The 19,255-nt window shown below is 44.0% G+C and overlaps 2 protein-coding genes across 2 annotated transcripts; both read right to left on the bottom strand.

Moving 5' to 3' along the window:
* Window positions 1-3,099: 3,099 nt before the first annotated feature.
* LOC100549737 (carbohydrate sulfotransferase 6-like) lies at window positions 3,100-11,832 on the bottom strand. The gene is made up of 2 exons (XM_085235096.1): window positions 11,632-11,832; window positions 3,100-4,614 (listed from the first exon to the last, which is right to left on the bottom strand). Exon 2 carries the CDS (start codon window positions 4,590-4,592, stop codon window positions 3,411-3,413), a length of 1,182 nt encoding a protein of 393 aa, XP_085091222.1. The 5' UTR covers window positions 4,593-4,614; window positions 11,632-11,832; the 3' UTR covers window positions 3,100-3,410.
* A 1,640-nt stretch (window positions 11,833-13,472) lies between these two features.
* Window positions 13,473-19,250, bottom strand: TMEM231 (transmembrane protein 231). The gene is made up of 7 exons (XM_019619821.3): window positions 18,816-19,250; window positions 18,575-18,744; window positions 17,595-17,723; window positions 16,234-16,377; window positions 15,871-15,952; window positions 15,632-15,737; window positions 13,473-14,791 (listed from the first exon to the last, which is right to left on the bottom strand). The coding sequence occupies exons 1-7, from the start codon at window positions 18,955-18,957 to the stop codon at window positions 14,602-14,604; spliced, it is 963 nt and encodes a 320-aa protein (XP_019475366.1). The 5' UTR covers window positions 18,958-19,250; the 3' UTR covers window positions 13,473-14,601.
* Between the last annotated feature and the right edge of the window lie 5 nt (window positions 19,251-19,255).

Raw genomic sequence — 19,255 nt, 5'->3', positions numbered from 1 at the left:
CTCTACTACTGATTCACGGAACATAAATTAGACAAGGAATAAGACTACATTTAATGTGAGAGAATGCTACTTTCAGGTGTTGCAGGTTGTGATTGTGGTTTTTTTGTTTGTTTTGTCTGCTATGGGCAGAACATGTGCTCCTTAGGCAGGAACAAGCAGGAGCCCATAGGCCAAATAAAATGGTAACAGTGCAAAGCATATATTTCACTTGGAAACATTTCAGTTACAACACTGGAGAAAGATTTTTTCATTACTCTCTTGTAAATGTGCCCAACTTTATGACACCACTCATTTCACGTCCTCGCTTCTCCAAATCCCTGGACAAATGAGAAAAGAAAGGGACTCTTACTCAGATATAGAATCATCATAGAATAGCCTGGGTTGAAAATGACCACAATACTCATCTAGCTTCAACCCCCCTGCTATGTGCAGGATCGCCAACCAGCAGACCAGGCTGCCCAGAGCCACATCCAGCCTGGCCTTGAATGCCTGCAGGGATGGGGCATCCACAGCCTCCTTGGGCAACCTGTTACAGTGCCTCACCACCCTCTGAGAGAAAAAACTTTCTCCTAATATCTAATCTAAACCTTCCCTGTCTCAGTTTGACCATACCCCCTTGCCCTATCATCCTCATAAACAGCTGTACTCCCTCCTGTTTATACACTCCTTTCAAGTACTGGAAGGCCACAACAAGGTCTCCCCAGAGCCTTCTCTTCTCCAAGCTAAACAAGCCCAGTTCCCTCAACCTTTCTTCACAGGAGAGAGGCTCCAGCCCTCTGAATCTTAGTAGTCTTCCTTTAGACTCATTCCAAGAGCTCTGCCTCTTTCTTGTGCTGGGGGCCCCAGGCCTGGACGCAGTGCTGCAGATGGGGCCTCACAAGAGCCGAGTAGAGAAGGACAAGAACCTCTCTCTCCCTGCTGGCCACCCCTTTTTAATGCAGCCCAGAACAGAGTCATCCTTCCAGGCTGCAAGCGCACACTGCTGGCTCATGTCCAGCTTCTCATCCACCAGGACACCAAGTCCTTCTCCACAGGGCTGCTCTCAAGGGGTACATCCAGTGTGTATAAATACCTGGGACTGCCCTGGCCCAAGCACAGCACCCTGCACTTGGCCTTACTGAACCTCATTGGTCCACTCATGGGTCCACTTCTCCAGCCTGTTCAGATCCCTCTGGATGGCTTCCCTTCCCTCCAATGTATCAGCTGCACCACCCAGCTTGGTGCTGTTTACAAACTTTCTGAGGGTGCACTTGATGCCACTGTTTATGTCACTACTCACTTCCCCTTCCTCTCCTTCTGCTAGCTCTTGTGGCAATTCCCTGGGGTCGTCCTGACTTCAGCTAACCAGGAACCTGCGAAGCAGTCATTCGAATATTTCCTCGCAAGTCCCCCCTCTAGCACTCCGAGGCACGTGTGCCACTGCAAGCCTGGTCTCCAGGCACCAGAGATGGCATCGGGTGACAGCAGAGGCCCCGGCGCGGCTCCCCGCCCGCTTCCAGCCCCCCCCTGGAAGCGGGGCTGCCGCTGCTGATGGACCGGATTCGTGGCTCCGGGATGGTGGTCCCTGCCCTCACTCGTTGCCACCACCGCAGGAAAACACCCCTAGGCCGCCGCCACCACACAGCTCCCGGACACTGTGCACGTGCTCTCGGTGTGCATAGCGAAGAGCGGAGCGAGGACCGCGCGGAACGCCGCCGAACACCGGCAGGGAGCCGCGGCTCCTCCTGGCGCCGCCGCGGGAAAAGCCCCTTGCCGCGCGCGTTCTCCTTTAAACGCCCGAAAGCGGTACCCCGGCAGCCGGCCGAGACTCCTTTAGCGGGAACGCACGCAGGGGGCTACCCCCACCCGCCTCTCCCACCCGGAGCTGCCGATCGCGGCCCGCCCCCGATCGGAGCGCACTCCTCCCAGCGCCCAGCTGCTGCCTCCCCGCGGAATCGCGGGGTACCCGAGACGGGGCCGCAGCTCAGGATGCCCTCGACAATCCCCTCGGTTTTGCCATCGTGCTGCTGATACGCGGACCGTCTCCCGCCCTGCGTACAGCCCGCACGATCCTCATCCCAGCGGTTAAAGCTCGGTCGCGGCACCGTTGTCCCAAAGCTAAGCTCAGCACGACCCTCCCTGCAGCACGGGCCTCGCTCCGAGCAGCGCTCCGCCATGCTGACATTGCAGTCCAACGGGCGCAGCCCATCCGCCCCGGGGCTTCGTGCCAACTGCTCCCCAGCCCCACCGCTCTCCACCTCCACGGCTGTCAGCCTCCCTCCTTTTTCCTTTGGGGGTATGATTCAACTCTGGTATTTGAGAGGAAAAAACCCTGATCCCAATTGTCTGTTCCTCCACCCTGCCCTTTTAGCCTGGGCTCTTTAAGAAACTTGTATTGCCTTCCTATTTCCACGGGAGAGTACAAAACATTCCAAAGAAACAGACTGTTAACAGACCTTATATAGAAACGTATCATAGCAACAGCGTCGGGAAATCGTGAGCCTGAGACACTCAACCGACGAGCGAGCGCCAGGAGAGATTTACCTGCGTCGAATTAGGGTATAGAACGGAAGGAATTTCGCTGACCGGTGCGCCATTGCTCGCTTGCCAATAGGGGGCGTGCGCCGCTATTGCAGTAATGAATAACTTTGCTGCCATCACTGAGATCCTTGCCTAACTGAAATTTTTGAGTGTTTCTCACAGGAATCAAGTGCGTGCCTCCTGTGTTGCAATATTAAAACACGATTGGGACAGCATTGATATGCTATTTCCACAGCAACTCCAACAAAGATTTCTCACCTCGTTTTTTGCATCACAAGTTTTTTGCACTTTGCCAACATCTCTGCTCAACTATTTGACTGCAAAATCTGCCACTGCAAAACTCTAAGAAATCTATCATTAAGATAATCTACTGTTTGAGCCTTTTACAACAGAACCACTGCAGTTATTCCAGCTGTTGAAATTAAAAGCATCAAGAGAAGCCTAAAAAAATACACAACCACATAACAATTTTAAAACAAAAGAAAAGTAATTCCTCGGGGGGGGGGGGGGGGGGGGGGAAGCAAATTAGTTTATATGAATCAAAAACAATATTTTAAGTATGAAACTGGAACAAAACTATTACCAATGAACAAAGATGCCTTTTATTGAGTGAATTTAAATTACATTTTAAAAACAACGCTCAAAACAGCACAATTGCAAATTTGCAATCTCACAAGTATCTTGCTGAATTTTTCACAATTTTTTTTATTTGTTTTGTGGTCTAAGACGCTTTGGGGAAAAAAAAAATAAAAAGCTTACATTACTTTGTGAACCAGCAGGCATGAAGATAATTAAAGTCATTAGCCAAGGATTTTCAAACTACCTATACACTGCACAACAGATAGATACACTCTTCCTTTTTCCCCTCCCTAATCTCCCAAAGTAATGGCTTAGTTCTTTGGATTAAACGATGACCAACTGAATTGGTTTTGTCTTCTTGGCAACACTAAATCCAGTGACAGATCTCTTTGTTCTTTTTCTGAATCCACTAGCTGATAGCCCAGCATGTTTATAGCGCCTTTGCAAACTTCCTGTATTTTTTTAATTTTCTGGAATGAAAGAACATTTCTCCAGGCCTGGGAAACATTAACTGCATCTCGAGATGTGATTTTGAAGGCTTCTTTTTTTTTTCCTGGTCCCTGTCCATGTGTGATGTTATAGACCCAACTTTTCAGTGTGGGGGTCAAACTAAGATCTGCAAATTTATACATTTCTGAGATTTCTGACAATGGGTCTCTTACCAGATCTTCAAAGCGAATCATTAGATAGCGATCTTTAAGGAAGCTAGGTGGTTTTAGAGTTGCTGTTTCATAAATCTGAACATGACTTCTACAAATCTCTTGCATTACTTTGTATTTGCTGTCTTCCACTTTAGTGCCATTGGTACTCAGAACAATTCCATTGTCACGGGCTAATGCTTTGACTGATTGTTCTCGTGACTTTACAACTGCCCTGGGGTCACGGACCAAGTGAATTATTTTGAGGTTCAGGGATGGATCGGTGAGAAGTGGGTAGAGGACCTTCAAGTCAAAGAAGCGAACCTCCTTGATTACAACGTGGCTGTAAGTTTTACAGGCTTCTTCCACCTTGCTGAATGGGTACCGTCCACAAAGAGTTTTGCATGCCATTTCACTGGTTATGTCAGTACGCTGAAAGGAGTCACAAGCAGGAGCTGAACACAGAGCCCGACTCACTGCCCACTGGAAAAGATCAGATAAGTTTCTTTTCCAAGGCATGTAGGCATCAAAAACAGACATATCACAGAGAAAGACTGACCTGACCAGGTCCCGCACCGCCATGTGCAAGACTTTGGCACTGTTCTGGTACATTGTGACCCACACATGCCATGCAGGCTCCATCAGGTAGAAGACACTTGGGTGCTGGCTGAAAAGCTGACCAACAAAAGAAGATCCCGACCTCCAGGAGGAGAGGATGAGGATGTGGACTTGAGATGATTTCTCCTCTGAATGAGGTGTGAAGCTATTGTACCGAGCATACATGAAGAGTAGGAATCCAGTCTGGACCATAACAAGAAGCGTAATGATTGTGCTAGAAATCCGAATCCTTGCCATTCTCACTGGACAATTAAAAAAGCTGAAAAAGAGAGAGAAAACAATGGTGAGCAGTTGATACTATGGCATAATAACGATAACACACAATACAGACTCTAGCATTAGTAAGACCTTTCTTTAAATACGCATGTGTATTTGGCACTGCTTGGTTCCATCATCAGCAGTACTGGGAGGAGAGCATCTGCAGATGGACAGGTGTTGGAAACAGAAATAAATAAATGCATTATAGCAAGATCACAGTAGAAATAAATTTGGAGCAAAGGCTTGATGCTGAAAGAAATCTTGAAGCTGCTTAACTGCTCAAAATACAAAATGCTCTCTACTTGGAATCTGGCAAATGCTGCCAATGGAAAAAAAAAAATCGTAATCATTCCACTTTATTTCAGTCTTGGTCTAAAATTACAAGGGTTTCTATCCTTTGAAAGGAATAAGTGGCAACATTAACAATTGTGGCTACTGAAATCAAAACTACCTTATCAATGACTGAGCACTGCACCCTGTGGTGACAGTAGGGTGCTGCACCAGGTGACGGTCAAGCACAACTCTCAATTTTTCAGAACTACAGAAGAGTGAAAGCTTGCAATTTGAAGCAGCTTCTGGCCATAAATGTTATATGAAACAAGCAGTTGATGCATGTACTTGGGCTACAGTGCCCTGTGAGTGACTACATGGAGATGGTATTTAAGGAACTACCCATGTATGAATTAAGCATTCCTCACAACTTTTTACTAGAGATTTTTGGCACCTAATCCTTTATGCTCTTACTTTTGCAGATTTCACTTGAAAGCAGTCAGCATGCAGACAACCACCAACAAGCTGATTGGTGCAGCTAGAGGGAAGGGATGCCATCCAGAGGGACCTCGACAGGCTTGAGGTGGGAGGAGAGCATACCAACCTCATGGAGTTCAACAAGGCCAAGTGCAAAGTCCTGCATCTGTGTTGGGGCGCTTTCAAGCACGGATACAGGTTGGGCAGAGAATGGCTGGACAGCAGCTCTGAGGAGAAGGATTTGGGATTGTTGATGAAAGACTCACGTGAGCCAGCAATGTGCTCTTGCAGCCCAGAAGGCAGCCATATCCTTGGTTGCATCAAGAGAAGTGTGACCAGCAGGTTGATGGAGGTGATTCCACCCCTCTAGTCAGCTCTTATGAGACCTCATCTGGAGTACTGCATCCAGTTCTGGAGCCCCCAGCACAAGAAGGACATGGAGCTGTTGGAGCAGGTCCAGAGGAGGGCCACAAAGATGATCAGAGGGCTGAAGCACCTCCCCTATGAGGAGAGGCTAAAAGCGTGGGGAAGAGAAGGCTCTGAGGAGACCTTACAGCAGCCTTCCAGTACCTGAAGGGGCTTACAGGAAAGCTGCGGAGGGATTTTTTATGAGGGCAGGTAGTGACAGGATGAGGGGAAATGGTTTTAAACTGCAAGAGAGTGGATTTAGACTAGATACTGGGAAGAAATTCTTGACTGTGAAGGTGGTGAGACACTGGAACAGGTTGCGGATGCCCCCTCCCTGGAAGCATTCAAGGCCAGGCTGGATGGGGCTGTGAGCTACTGGTCTAAAGGGAGGTGTCCCTGCCTATAGCAGGGGGTTGGAACTAGGTGATCTTAAAGGTCCCTTCCAACCCAAACCACTCTGTGACTGTATGCTAGTAGGCTGAATTTAAAGGAAATAAGATCCTTATGTGTGAAGATCATGCTGAGCATTTTATATATAAGCATTTACTATTCAACTGCACTTAATTTTTTTCTTATTGCAGCAACAGGTAGCTATATCAACACTCTCTGGACCCTGTTGAAAGCAAATCATGCAGACTAGTAAATACAAATATAAACCCATTTGACATAATAAATGGAGGCTTTTTGTGCTAGTAGAGAAAGCTGAAAAGAAAGGTTAAGTGAAAGAGATGGTAGAAATAGGCAGTTATCAGCTCTTTCCAGTATGACAAGAATCACAGGGGGTGAAAGGGACCTCAAGAGATCATCAAGTCCAACCCCCCTGCTAAAGCAGGTTACCTACAGCATAGGTAGGTGTCTAGGGGTTCTTGAGTATCTACATAGAAGGAGACTCCAGAGCCTCTCTGGGCAACCTGTTCCAGTGCTCCATCACTGTTTCCGTAAAGAATTTCTTTCACATGTTAGTACAGAACTCCCTATGCTCAAGTTTTAGACTGTTACTCCTTGTCCTGTCGCTATGCACCACTGAGAAGAGCCCAGGCTCATCCATTTGCCTCCCACCTCCCTTTAGAGATTTATAAACGTTTATCAGATCCCCTCTGCGTCTTTTTCCACACGCTGAACAGACCCAGGTTACTCAGCCTTTCCTCATATGGGAGATGCTCCAGGCCTTTTATCACCTTTGTGGCCCTCTGCTGGTCTCCTTCTAGGACATCCCAGTTTTTTTTGACCTGGGGCACCCAGAACTGGACACACAAATGTGGTCTCACCAGGGCAGAGCAGAGGAGGAGGATCACCTCCCTTGACCTGCTGGCCACGGTCTTTTTAATGCACCCCAGGATAACATCGGCCTTCTTGGCCACAAGGGCACACTGCTGGCTTGTGGCCAACCTGTTGCTCACCAAGACCCTCAGGTCCTTCTCCATCAGGTCATCGCCTAACCTGTAACAATGCATGCAGTCATTCCTCCCCGGGTGCAAGATTCTGCACTTGCTCTTGTTGAACCTCAACTCCCCAGTCTGTCCAGGTCTCATCAAATGATAACATAACCTTCCTCTCAGCATTTTATCATCAACAAACTTGCTGAGGGTGGACTCTATCCTTTCATCCAGCTCATTGATGAAGATGTTGAACTAGATGGGACCCAGCACCAATCCCTGGAAACACCATTATTTACAGGCCTCTGGCCAGACTTGGCACCGCTGATGACAACCCTCTGAGCTCTGCCAGTCATCCAGTTGTCAATCCACCTCTCTGTCCACTCATCTTTCCCACACTTTCTAAGTTTCATAACAAGGATGCGATGGGAGACAGTGTCAAATGCTTTGCTAAAGTCAAGGCACACAACACCCACTGCTCTCCCCACATCTACTCAGCTAGTGATGACATCATAAAATATCTCATCAGGATATAAATGCTATTTTAAATAAACACAATTTTGCTACTAAACGCAACAATATGGAAGTCTGATATACAAGTAAAGCACTGAGTAAACACATATTTTCAGTGTTTAAGATTCATATATCCTTTTGCAAAAGTTGGGAAGTTTCTGAGCAATGTACATACATGCAGACTGCAAAAATAAATGAATAATTACACAACAAAATGCAGCATCTATGAGAATATTGCCCTGGGTGTTTCAGTGCATGAGACCACATACACATTCAGTTCAAGAATTTTTCAATAAGACTGCCTTTTATTTCTCAGACTAAGCACACATAATTCTATTTACATATAAATATTGTTTTATATTTGCAATAGCGTCCTCCAGTTTTACAGTTCTTTAACCCTGTATTAAACTTACACTGCTCTAATGTACACCTTCATAACACACTAAGATCTTTCACAACTTCTCACAAGTCAAAAAGCTGTTGAATACCTTGAAGTATAGCCTTTCCATAAAACTTTGAATATTTATAAATCTACTAAGTAGATTACATATCATAACCTTAATCACAAGGGACAGGAGCTTGTACTACAGCTCCTTCTGATCCTGTTTATTTCCCTGCAGGACTCACCAGAGGGTGCTACTAGGCAAGCTCTTCCTTTAAACACGGAAGGACAACGTGCTTAAAAATAGGTGAAAAACTGATCTGTGCCTTGTTCCGTGCTGCCTCTCTATTTGCCTGCCCTCTCTTCCTCCACCTGCAGCTCAGCATCGCAACCTGCCTAACCCACGCTCCCCTTGGGAGAGCAAAGGAGCTTGTTCCTGCTTCTTTTCTCCCTTCTTTGCTTCACAGCACTTCCCTGGGATTGCCTTACTAGAGCAGGCTTCTTGAATGCAATAAATAGATAAATAAATAAATAAACACACAAAGGGTGGAAATGGAGAAGGCACCAGAGCAGCCAGATTTTCTACGGTACTGACACTTCAGCTGTCATCTCAGTGACCAAATCACCTTTTACATTTCTGAAAAGCTGGAAGTATCACAGTATTTGGTATCACGATATATGCTTTCATACATGTGGATGCTGCTAAGCATTAATTATTTTAATAATAGTTACAATGATCTCAGATTTTGGGGACACTTTTTTACTACAGTACTTCCTTGAAGAAAGCTCTGGAAAATAGAATAATCAAAATTCTAATTCTAACAAGCCGATGCAACTGCTCAGAACGTGGTCTGAAAAGCATCTGCACGTACACTTGCAGTCAGGTCACAGTCTAGAGTTAAGCTCACTCACCAGGCTTGTTTGTTAATGGCTACTAGTAGAAGCAGGATCCTGGATTAGGTAAACCCACAATATGCTCTAGAATGACTATTTCTATGTATTTTGCAAACTAAACTAATTATACAAATTAGATAGCAAAGAGATGATTTTCTTCATCATTTAAGCCAGCTCTGATAGAATGTTGAGCTGCAGAGCCAGTAGGATCTGCCATCGCTTACCAAAAGACTAATCTCAATAAACTTGCTATCTAAACAGAGCACTTTTCAGACGTAACACAATATAAAAATGGAGTAGGGATGAAATAATTTGAGCCGAGGAGGTTTGTTCAGCCTGTGCTTTTTGGGACATTTGTTCATTTGTAACATAAGACAAGTTACGTTGTAATCAAGAAAATGGATCTAATGGAAGTCTGAGAGCAGGATAATTATTGAGTGAACTTCCTTTCACTACATAATTTAACCCAAAGAGACTTAATATATTTATTAAAAATTAATTTTAGATTAAAAAACAAACAAAACAGATCCTACTGTTATATTTTACTAAAATTACTTTAAAGACAGAAAAAGCAGTGCACGTGGGCTCCCTAAGCTTGAGGCAAAAGACTGGCTTGGAAGACTGTCAGAAAAAATAGGTCTGAATCTGTTGCAGAAATACTGAAAAACTGGGTGAGAATAAATCAAAGAACTGGGAATAACTGAATGAAAAATTACAAGTACCTTCTTCTCCAAAAGCAGTTCTGATCAACTGAAACTCAACTGTCTTTGCCAAAGTCTTACCCAGTCATATTACATCTAAGAAAATTTTCAGAAAAGAAAATATTTCTTTTAAAATAGTTTATATTTATGAAGCATTTTTAAGTTGAAGTCTTTATGCATTACAAATATATTACTTTAGCTTCCACCAAATGCAAAAATATACAATTAGATGATTTTCAGAATAGATTTCATCCACTGAGAAATGAATACTCACTGTACTATACACTTAGGCTTTTGCTAGATGAAAATTATTTTATCCTATATGCTCATCATATTCTAAGTGCTGACTTACAGACCAATCATTAGAGTTAAATATAAGTATAATTTATGTCCTCACAATTCACCAAAGCATACCTCAGTACTGACTGCAGAAAAGATCGTACTAGTAAATGTCAACACGTATTTTATAGAATTAATAGGGAAATGTTTGTATTTTTATTGTTTGCTCACTATGTACTTCAGACGTAAGACATCGTATCACTATGTATAAGAAAAGAAACACACCACCAGAATTGCTTCTATCAGCTCACACTAGAAACAAATTTTCCACTCAAAACAGTGAAAAACGCAGGAACCTTATAAAGCAGATCCAAGAAAAGGGCACAATATTGCAGTAATTCTTGCCATAGATCACCCTGCTGACACAATGTCACTTTCCAGTGGTCTTCCCAAACTAGGTACATCTTCACAGGGCAAAAGCTTATTTCATTGCCAACAATATGTGGATTGGCTGGAGGGAGGTGGGGGGGTAGGGGGGTGGAGCATGGAATAGTTTAGAGGGTGTCTTCTATAACTACTGGTACCTTTCCAATAGTTTCACTAAATAGTTGAAAGGATTGCCTGCTTAATTATTTTAACAAAACAGTGAAAGTAGAACAACAGAAACATTAAAGCACAAAAGATATACTATAATCAGACATTTTGAAGTCTGATATCATTTCTTTTACAATCTAGTGGAAAATCAGACTGCAGGAGTCCCCTCCAGGTAATGATGAAGCTTAAATACTTCATAGTATAATGAAACATATCATGGTTTTCATGGTAGACCATAAAATTATATTAATAATAACGATTTTTAAAAAGGTATTGAGGTTTAATCTTTTTTTTTTTTTTTTTTTTTTTTTTTTTTAGCCAAAACAGTTTGAAATTAGATAGTTTGATGAACAAAAGACTACATCAAGGCTTAGCCCTACAAAACCTATTTGCCCATGCAATGTTGCAGAAGATAACATGGTGTCTTCTGCTACTAGTATTTTACTCAGAAATAGTCAACGTTCCCAACCAAAATTACAGCTGAACAGACATCATTTCTTGAAATCTTTGTTGAGAATATTAACTGTTTTCAAGGATGACAGAACTGGGATCACAGAGACACTTGTGGTGACCAACTGCCATTCACCTCGTTCAGACTCTGCAAACGCTGTTAACAACAGCATCCTAAAAGTCAGCCTGAGGACGTGCAGGCTGAGCTGCGCTGCGCAGTGCCCCATCAAAGCACCACTAAATCTAAGAAGGAATGACAAATTATTTGGCTCTATTATTTTCACCTAGAAACAGAAGCTTGACACGTTAGAGAAATGGGAAGGGATCTGCTAGAATGACAGAAAACGCGCTCTACAGCACCTGACTTCACCGTTTAATTCCAGTGAGCGAAAACCCTTCAGCTCAATCAACCACGTTCTCTAGCGGGATTAAAAAAAATAAACCAAAAAATCGGCACCGCCCGGCAGCAGCACCGCGCCGGAGGCAGGAACAGGGCCGGGCCCGGCCTCGGGCGGTACTGCTAATTCACAGCACGAGCCGCCTTAAAAACCCACCGCCCGGGTCGCTCAGGAGGGAGGTGCCGCCGAATAACGACAGCCCCGTCCTCGCCTACGGAGCCGCAAGCACGCGCAGTTCGCCGACCGCGGCGCGGACCCCGTTCCGGCTGCACATACCTCCCCGCCGCCTCCCGGCACCGCCGCGGACTTGAGCTCCCTGCGGAGACAATGAGCCGCTTTCAGACGTGGCCGAGGTGCCGCGGCAGCGGGAGGAGCCCGGGAAGGGGCCGATCCGCCCCGACTCCGGAGCATCCCCCGGAGAGGAGCAGCTCGGCAGGGGCAGGCCGGCAGCCCGCCCCGCCCCGACTGGGAGGGGGGAGGGGGGGACGCCGAGGCCTCACCGCAGTGCGCGGCTCAGGTGCAACCGGGAGGAAGGCCCCGCGATCCTCCCGCAGCTTTCTGCTGCGACGCTGCCCATCCGGGGCCTCTCTGCCTCGGACCCGGCGCCCCTCGCCTGCTGGTGACAAGGCAGCCAGGAAAACCACAAGGTCACTACCACAAACAGGCTGCTTGGCTGGTTAAACAGACCTAGAGGCATTTTGTTTGTTTGCTTTCACCCCTCCCTCCCCCCTCCAACATATATAAAGAAAAAAAACTCTTAAGGTATTCTCTTACATACTTGGGACCCCAAACATCTACATTTCCACTTTTGTTCACGTGGGTTAAAATTTTAACAGAACAGGTATCTCCCATTAGCGTTGTTGTCCCATCATCATAAAATCCTTAGAACTGGAAGGGACCTCTGAAGGCCTTCTAGTCTAACACCTCTGCAACAAACAGAAACACTACAGCAAGATCAGGTTGCCCAGAGCCTGATTCAGCCTCACCTTTGAAGTCTCCAGAGACAGGGCATCAACCACATTGCGGGGTAGTCTGTTCCAGTGCTGTTCCTGTTACTGTAGAAGGCTTTTTCCTTGTATCTAACCTAAACCTACTCTCTGAGCCTGAAACCACTTCCCCTTGATCTATCACCACAGATGCTGCTAGTCTGTCTCTTTCTTTCCTTTAGCTTCCCTTTAGATACTGGAAGGCCACTATGAGGTCACCTTGCAGCCTTCTCTTTTCCCCAGAAGAGCCCCAGCTCTCTCAGCCCCCATCCTCTTTCATCTTCCAGATGCTAGCTTAAGCAGATTCCTGTTCACCTTTTTTGAGTGTTATGAATTCCACTGCTGTGAGAGAACAAAAACTAAACCCCCTAAAATGGAGTTCCAGGGTCCCTTCAGATATTTCTAGTCCTTGCTCATGCGCATCCTAATGCTTGTGCAAACATATACCACATTCATTCAATAACTGATCCATCTTAAAAAGTGAGTATGTTTGGTACAATCTTCGCCATAACAAGCTCCCTGAGCTAATTCCTGCAGCCACATAAGCATTAGCAGAACTGTAAAGGAGAAGAGCAGGGACTACGGCAGACCAGCTATAAAAATTAATTTCAGATACTGAGTAAACGAGCTCCCAGGAATCAACATTTATCCTTTTTAGTGCCTAGAAAGGCTAAAAAGCAATTAACAGTTGCTTTGACACTGGGCACTCTGATACAAAGTCAATTTTCTGTATTCATAAGCTATCAAGTTATGAATATGATATAACCTATCAGAGCTCAGAGGTTCAAAGAGCAAACGGGAGACTTCAAATGAAATATACTTACCTGCAAGAACAGATAGAACAATTTACAGTTCACAACTGTGTAAGTTTCAGAAGCACAAAATGTGCTGGACAACCTCCCTGTATTAGCATTAGCACTTGTGTTGAAGAATAAGCTAGAATGGAGTCCATCTAGCATGTAAAGGTTGAGAGAAATGGAAGTAACCAGACTGCAAAGTTTCAAAGAAATTTAAACAAAACTTCAAGGGAAGCTGGCTATTCTGAGAAGGTGAAAAGGAATGGGCAGATTTTTTTTTAATTACCAAGATACTGAATTCTGGAGGGCAACAGCCAAAAGACAAACTGTACAATTCTCTACAAATTATTCTTTCACCTTTATTAGCTACACCATGGTTCAAGAGAATTTTGTTAAATAATACCCAGAATTATTTTAGAATCCCTCCTGCCATAATACTGCTTTGCTAGAATTGAATAGTAACAAACTCAGAAACATAAGCCCCAAAGGAAAACAAACTAAAAAATTGCTTTGCCTATTTTCTCTTTCTGGGCTTAAGTCATCTTTCCCACCTGTCTCCAAGAATGAGGAACAGTCTTCCAGTTTTCAGCAGGAATTACTACTAGTTACATTTTACTCTATTCTGAATTATCATATATATTCTGAAAATAATTATTCAGTTGCTTCGGAACTCTGAAGTTTCTTTGGTAGTCTGTTACATTTTCTTTGTGAAACACTATGCTTCTGCGTTTTGATATTCCCAATAGTTTGCAGTTACAGTAATGTTAACATCGTGAGTGTACAAACCTTGCAGATACCATCACCTAGAACCCAGCTTCTCAGATCAGCCTTAATTTTTCCATCAACAAATTTAATAACAACGTCAGTGGACACTTATAATCAAGGTTACAGAAACGTGGGGAAAAAAAAGAATGAGTTACAGTCACATTCCCTATATATCATACATATTTTTCCCTTTTATAGCACACAAATAGATATATAAGTAGCTCTTAGCTGAACCCTAACGCAATAGTGAATTGATTAAAAACAGTACAAATAGCTCATATTATTATAGTTATCATATTATTTTCAATCTTCGTGGTTTAACAAAATTTAGGTCATTCAAAAGCAGTCCTCTGAATTCTGTTTTTGGGTTGGTTTTTTTTGTTGGTTTTTTTTTTTTTTTTTTTGAAGTGTGATCCTGTTGGAGAAAAAAAAAAAAAAGAACAACCAAAACCCACAAACCAAGTTCTTCTTTAACTGTTCAAAATTAAACATTTCAGTCCCAAGGCAATGTTCCTACAGAAATACATGAACACGCACACATTTTAAAAAAAGAAAATGACATCCTTTCATCACAAGATGTAGCAAGAACAGAACATACTTACAAGGTTCTGATCTTCTAAAGAAAAAAGAAAATGTACAGAGAAAGAAAGTAGGTACTTATTTTTAAACCACATTCTTAAAAGTTTTCAGTCGTTTCCTCAGGACTGATGCTGTTTGTAGGACAATACCGGAGACAATGGCAGAATTGGCGAAACTGGAGTCGTAGCAAACACCTGATTCTGGAACACAAACATTTTAATCCTACCAAACACCCAAAGAAAGATGAGGAGAATGCTGACATACTGGATCCAGGCAAATTTAATCATTTCCCAAAATCCTGGCTGATACTTACATGAAGTCAAGGAGCGTTAAAGAAGACACTTCTGATACACTCATTGCAATAACTAAACAAAAGAACTCAGAGGTGGAAAGGCACATCAGTTTGCGCAACAAGTACAAAGCCTTTGAGTCACAGAAACCTCAAAAAGCCTTTGACCACAGAAAAGCTAGAAGAATGCCTATCGTAGAAAGTGTCCAAAACAACTCTGTGGAAAGTGTCTATGTTGCCTCTACCTCACCAGGAAGTAGGGATTGGAATTCTTAATTCAGGTAAAGAAAAGTTGTGAGGGATGTGCTCTATAAGTTTTTTTCTAAATACAGGCCTGTTCTTGTCTGAGAAACTAAGCAAAGAACATAAGGATAATTAATTACTTTGGAGTAAAAAGGTTTTTTGGTTTGTTTGCACATGCAACAGATTTGCCTCATCCACTGCAGGGCTATCATTTGCTGAGCCTACGCTACATACAGTTCTGATTTGCTTTAGGTCATAAAATGCAGGAACATGATTTGCCTGTAGCAGTTACAACAGCTACAGGATTGAAGAACCAGACCAAAACTTAGTAAGGACGTTCAGAGTGAACTGCTAAGAAACTGCCTTAAAATATCATTTTAGTAAGGCAGAACAGCAAAAGAGATTCCCTGTAGAAAGACAGAAAGGGTTTTGCAAGCAAAAACATTGAGGGTATGCACATGCAGGAATGGGCAAACAAGTATACAGCACACGCTTCATTGAAAAAGGAAAAATTTAGGGACAAGTCTAAAAGAAAGTAGTGTTCATTTGGCCTGTATCTGAAGGCTCAAATAACAATATCCAGTTATTTTACCATTAATGCAGTTTTCTAAGGATATAAGATAGCTTCCACTGGGTAATGAATAGTGGCATTAACGATAAATGGTGCATGTGCTGCTCTTCCAGTCATCCAAATGGGGTTAGGATCTGAAAATACTGTTGTCACTAAAACAGGGAAGGAAAATATCCAAGTGAATGGTCTTTTCAATTTTAATAGAGAACTTAAACCCTTAAATAACAGCTACTAATGTGGTAACTGCTGCTTTCCTGCAGTTAGCAGCTATATGTTCAGGCTTACCATTTCTATCTCGATACGCTGCAATGATGTTTTTTAGATCATAGTCACTTGCAAAAGGACTTGTGCCGTTGACCACAGACACCTGTCACCATAAGGAGATATTTGCATTATTTGTCCACTCTTCAGGAAAGTAGTTCTACTGAGTTTCTTAGGCAAAGTAACTGTGCCTTGTAAGGAAATCACAAACATTAGACTGAACATCTCAGCAGAAGAACCTCTTTTACCCTCCAGCATAACAAATAAACAACAGTTCAAAAGTTACAGGGTCCACTCTATGCATGTGTACAAATAATTAAGGGGTCACTTATGGTAACAGGAGAACATCAAGGGAGAAATTTACAGAAGAAAAAAAAAACTTCTCACATTGTATCTAGTATCTAGCCCACAATGGTTAAGTAATTGCCTCTGGTTCAGTTTCAGGTCTCCATTCACATAGAGCTGAGATCCTGGTACAGGAGAAAAAAACTGAAGAAAAGCCATGCTCTGCATCACGAATGTCGACATTCTCTGAAACAGTAAACACATTAGCAGAAAATTTAGGAAAAACAAAATCACCCAGTTTTCTACCAATTTGCATCTATAGAATTTCTTCATAGATAGGATTTTGTTGACAGGAACGTTTCAAATTATCACATTATTCTAAAGAAGGGAGCATCAAACAATAAATATGAATAATCTTTTATAAATGAACTAGCTTCGTTGTTAGTTAATTAACTAATTTTGTTAACTGAAGTTCCACACATGATTCAGTGAAGTCCAACAGTTTGACACTAATGACAAAAAACAAAACAGTGGCTTGCCATAACATGCTTAAAGTAGCAAGATTATTAAACACTTTTACTGGAGAAAAGCTTTGAAATACTCAGTTACCAAAGCAAGATAAGGACTCATAGACTTTGTTACAGGCCAAACGAAGTTTCTCTGCACTCGTCAACCACCCAATCTGAAGGAAAACTTGCACATTTACTGTAAAATGAAGCACTGTTAGTATTGGAACTTTTCACATGCTATTGATCGCAGGCTTAATACTTCAGCACGTAAACTCAGGACTGCAAGGCTTTTACTCTGATTCAGATTAAACACAGCACAGCAGTGCTTGCTAAGTTTTTCCATCTGCATTCAGCAAGTTTCTTTGATAAACTAAACCTAATCTTGCTAGTAAAATTTCTTTCCTGCCTCTTCATTGAGCTCTATAATACTTTTTATTGCTTTGTACTATTGCTACTTTCACATACTTCCCAAGAATTCTCTCTGCACTAGTGTCTCATCCACTCCCTTTATGTATTAAACTGCCACCTGACCCTCCACTTCAGAAGACTGCTTGTCAAGGCACAGCAGTATTTAAGAACACACAATGTTCTGCATGTACTGCAAGACTCTCAAATATTTTCTGATGCCACCAACTCCAACATCTGTCATTGCACATCTCTGTTCTATATGCTACACTAGAGATCAAGAGAATATACAGAAGCAAACCAACCCTTCTCCCTACAAAAGAAAAAAAGCCACCAATCCCCACAGCAATGAAACATACCACAACACAGAGAAACTAGGAATGACCTGATAGCGGGGGAAAAAAATTAAAAAAAAAAATCAGATATGTTACTAAAATTTCCCAGAAATTTCAGGTGTGCAAAGATTCAAAGACTCTTCACATAACTACTACTGAAATACTATACTGTGTCTGTGTGTCACAACGAATAAAACAAAAAAAAAATGCTCACATAAAGGTGGTAGGAAAAGATCAAAATCAGTTGAACACCAACTACATGCTCTGTAGGTCGTAGTGGAAGCTCCAATTTAAAATGCAACTGATCCATTTTGCCATCTTGATTTTTGTCTTCTTCTCTAGTCTAAAAGGAGCAACCAGACTTTTATTTATTTTAATAGAGGAGTTCCTGTTAAGAAGAAATACAAAGAAAAGTTAAACTACAGATTTCCATAACTGCAACACGCACATGCAAAGAAAGCAAATAAACAGCATAGTTAGAAATATAGTGAAAAGCTGCTTGGTTTTAAAGACATGAGATTAGAGAGAAGATGCCTTAATTTCTGTGTTACACAATGCTCCATGCACTCCCCAGGAAAAGACTCTCCAAAAGCTCTTCTTTCCTATGCCATTCCACACATCTTCCCTGTATGCTACAATCTATATCTTAATGCTGGATCTTCTGCTACATCCATGTGAATGCTTACTTGCCTCCAGCCAATGGCAGCTCACTCTTAGTAGCTTCTTTACACCACATACAGTTCCTGGTGGTAAGCCAAGGCTTGCTGTACTTCTGTGCCACTCATGCCCAGTACCTCAGCAATTCACCACCATAATGAGAAAGCATAGCAGAGCTTTCACAGATAAATAACTACCACTCCTGAATCCCAGAAGAAACAATAGCTGCAGGGGAGAGACTATGTTCCTGCAATTCAAAAGCAGGGGCCTACCTGCAAACCCCCTACAAGCTTCAGAGTATAATAAGCCTTATACAGAAGAGGGAGTGGGAGGGGAAAGGAAAAAAATTAAGGAAAAAGAAGAAAAACAGGGAAGAAAAGCCAGCAATTAGCTTTGGGAAAATAAGCAATGTCCGCCTGGAAGCCAAACACTGAGACGAAGCCAAGCCAAAGCTGCCCGTCCGAGGCCAACGAAGCCGCATAGCGCGGGGCTGAGGACGGAGCTCCCCGACTCCCTGCCCGCCGCCGGGCCGCCTACCGACAGGAGCGGGACGCGCAGCCGGTCCTCCTGGAGCCGGTTGAATGCTGGGAACGTGCTCCATGCCAGGAAGCCACCCGGGCCAGGCCCGGTGGTGGCCACGAAAAGCACTTCGTACCGGAACCGGACCGTGGGCTGCTCTCGGTACGCGTTCTGCTTCAGCCAGAAACCTGCGGGCAGAGACGGCGCTAGGTCTCAGCGTGGCCCCGGGCAGGGCTCAGCGGGGCTGGGAGTTGCTCACCGTGGCTCCTGTAGGCCACCAGCAACGGCGGCACGTAGGTGAGCACGGCGATGAGCAGTAGCGCCAGCACGGCAGCGGAGCAGAGCCCAGCGCGGTAGCGCGTGTGAAGCGTGGGGTGCGAGAACAGCTCCACGCCCGTCATCCCGCGCCCACAGCAGCGGCGAACACTGAGTGACCGAAGCTGGGCTTCCCCACGTGCTGGAACGGGCGCGTCAGCCGGTGAACACTGGTTCGCACGTTCCGGGACGGACGGTTGCGGCGAAGCGGGGAGCGCCCAGGGACAGCAGCAGGAGGGCAGTCGCTACGGCGTCGGGACCCGCAGCGTGACTGCCGGCATCGCGGCAGCGCCGCCGAACAGACCGCTCCGCAGCCTCGTTTCCCCCGCGATTCCGTGCCGTTCGCCGCAGCCCCGCCCCTCCGTCCGCGAGCCGGAAACGCCG

Source organism: Meleagris gallopavo, chromosome 13 (genome assembly GCF_905368555.1).
Source record: "Meleagris gallopavo chromosome 13, MGAL_WU_HG_1.1, whole genome shotgun sequence".
In the NCBI taxonomy this organism is placed as follows: domain Eukaryota; kingdom Metazoa; phylum Chordata; class Aves; order Galliformes; family Phasianidae; genus Meleagris; species Meleagris gallopavo.
The sequence above is the reverse complement of the archived record's forward strand: the minus strand, read 5'-3'. Positions and strand labels throughout refer to the sequence as shown.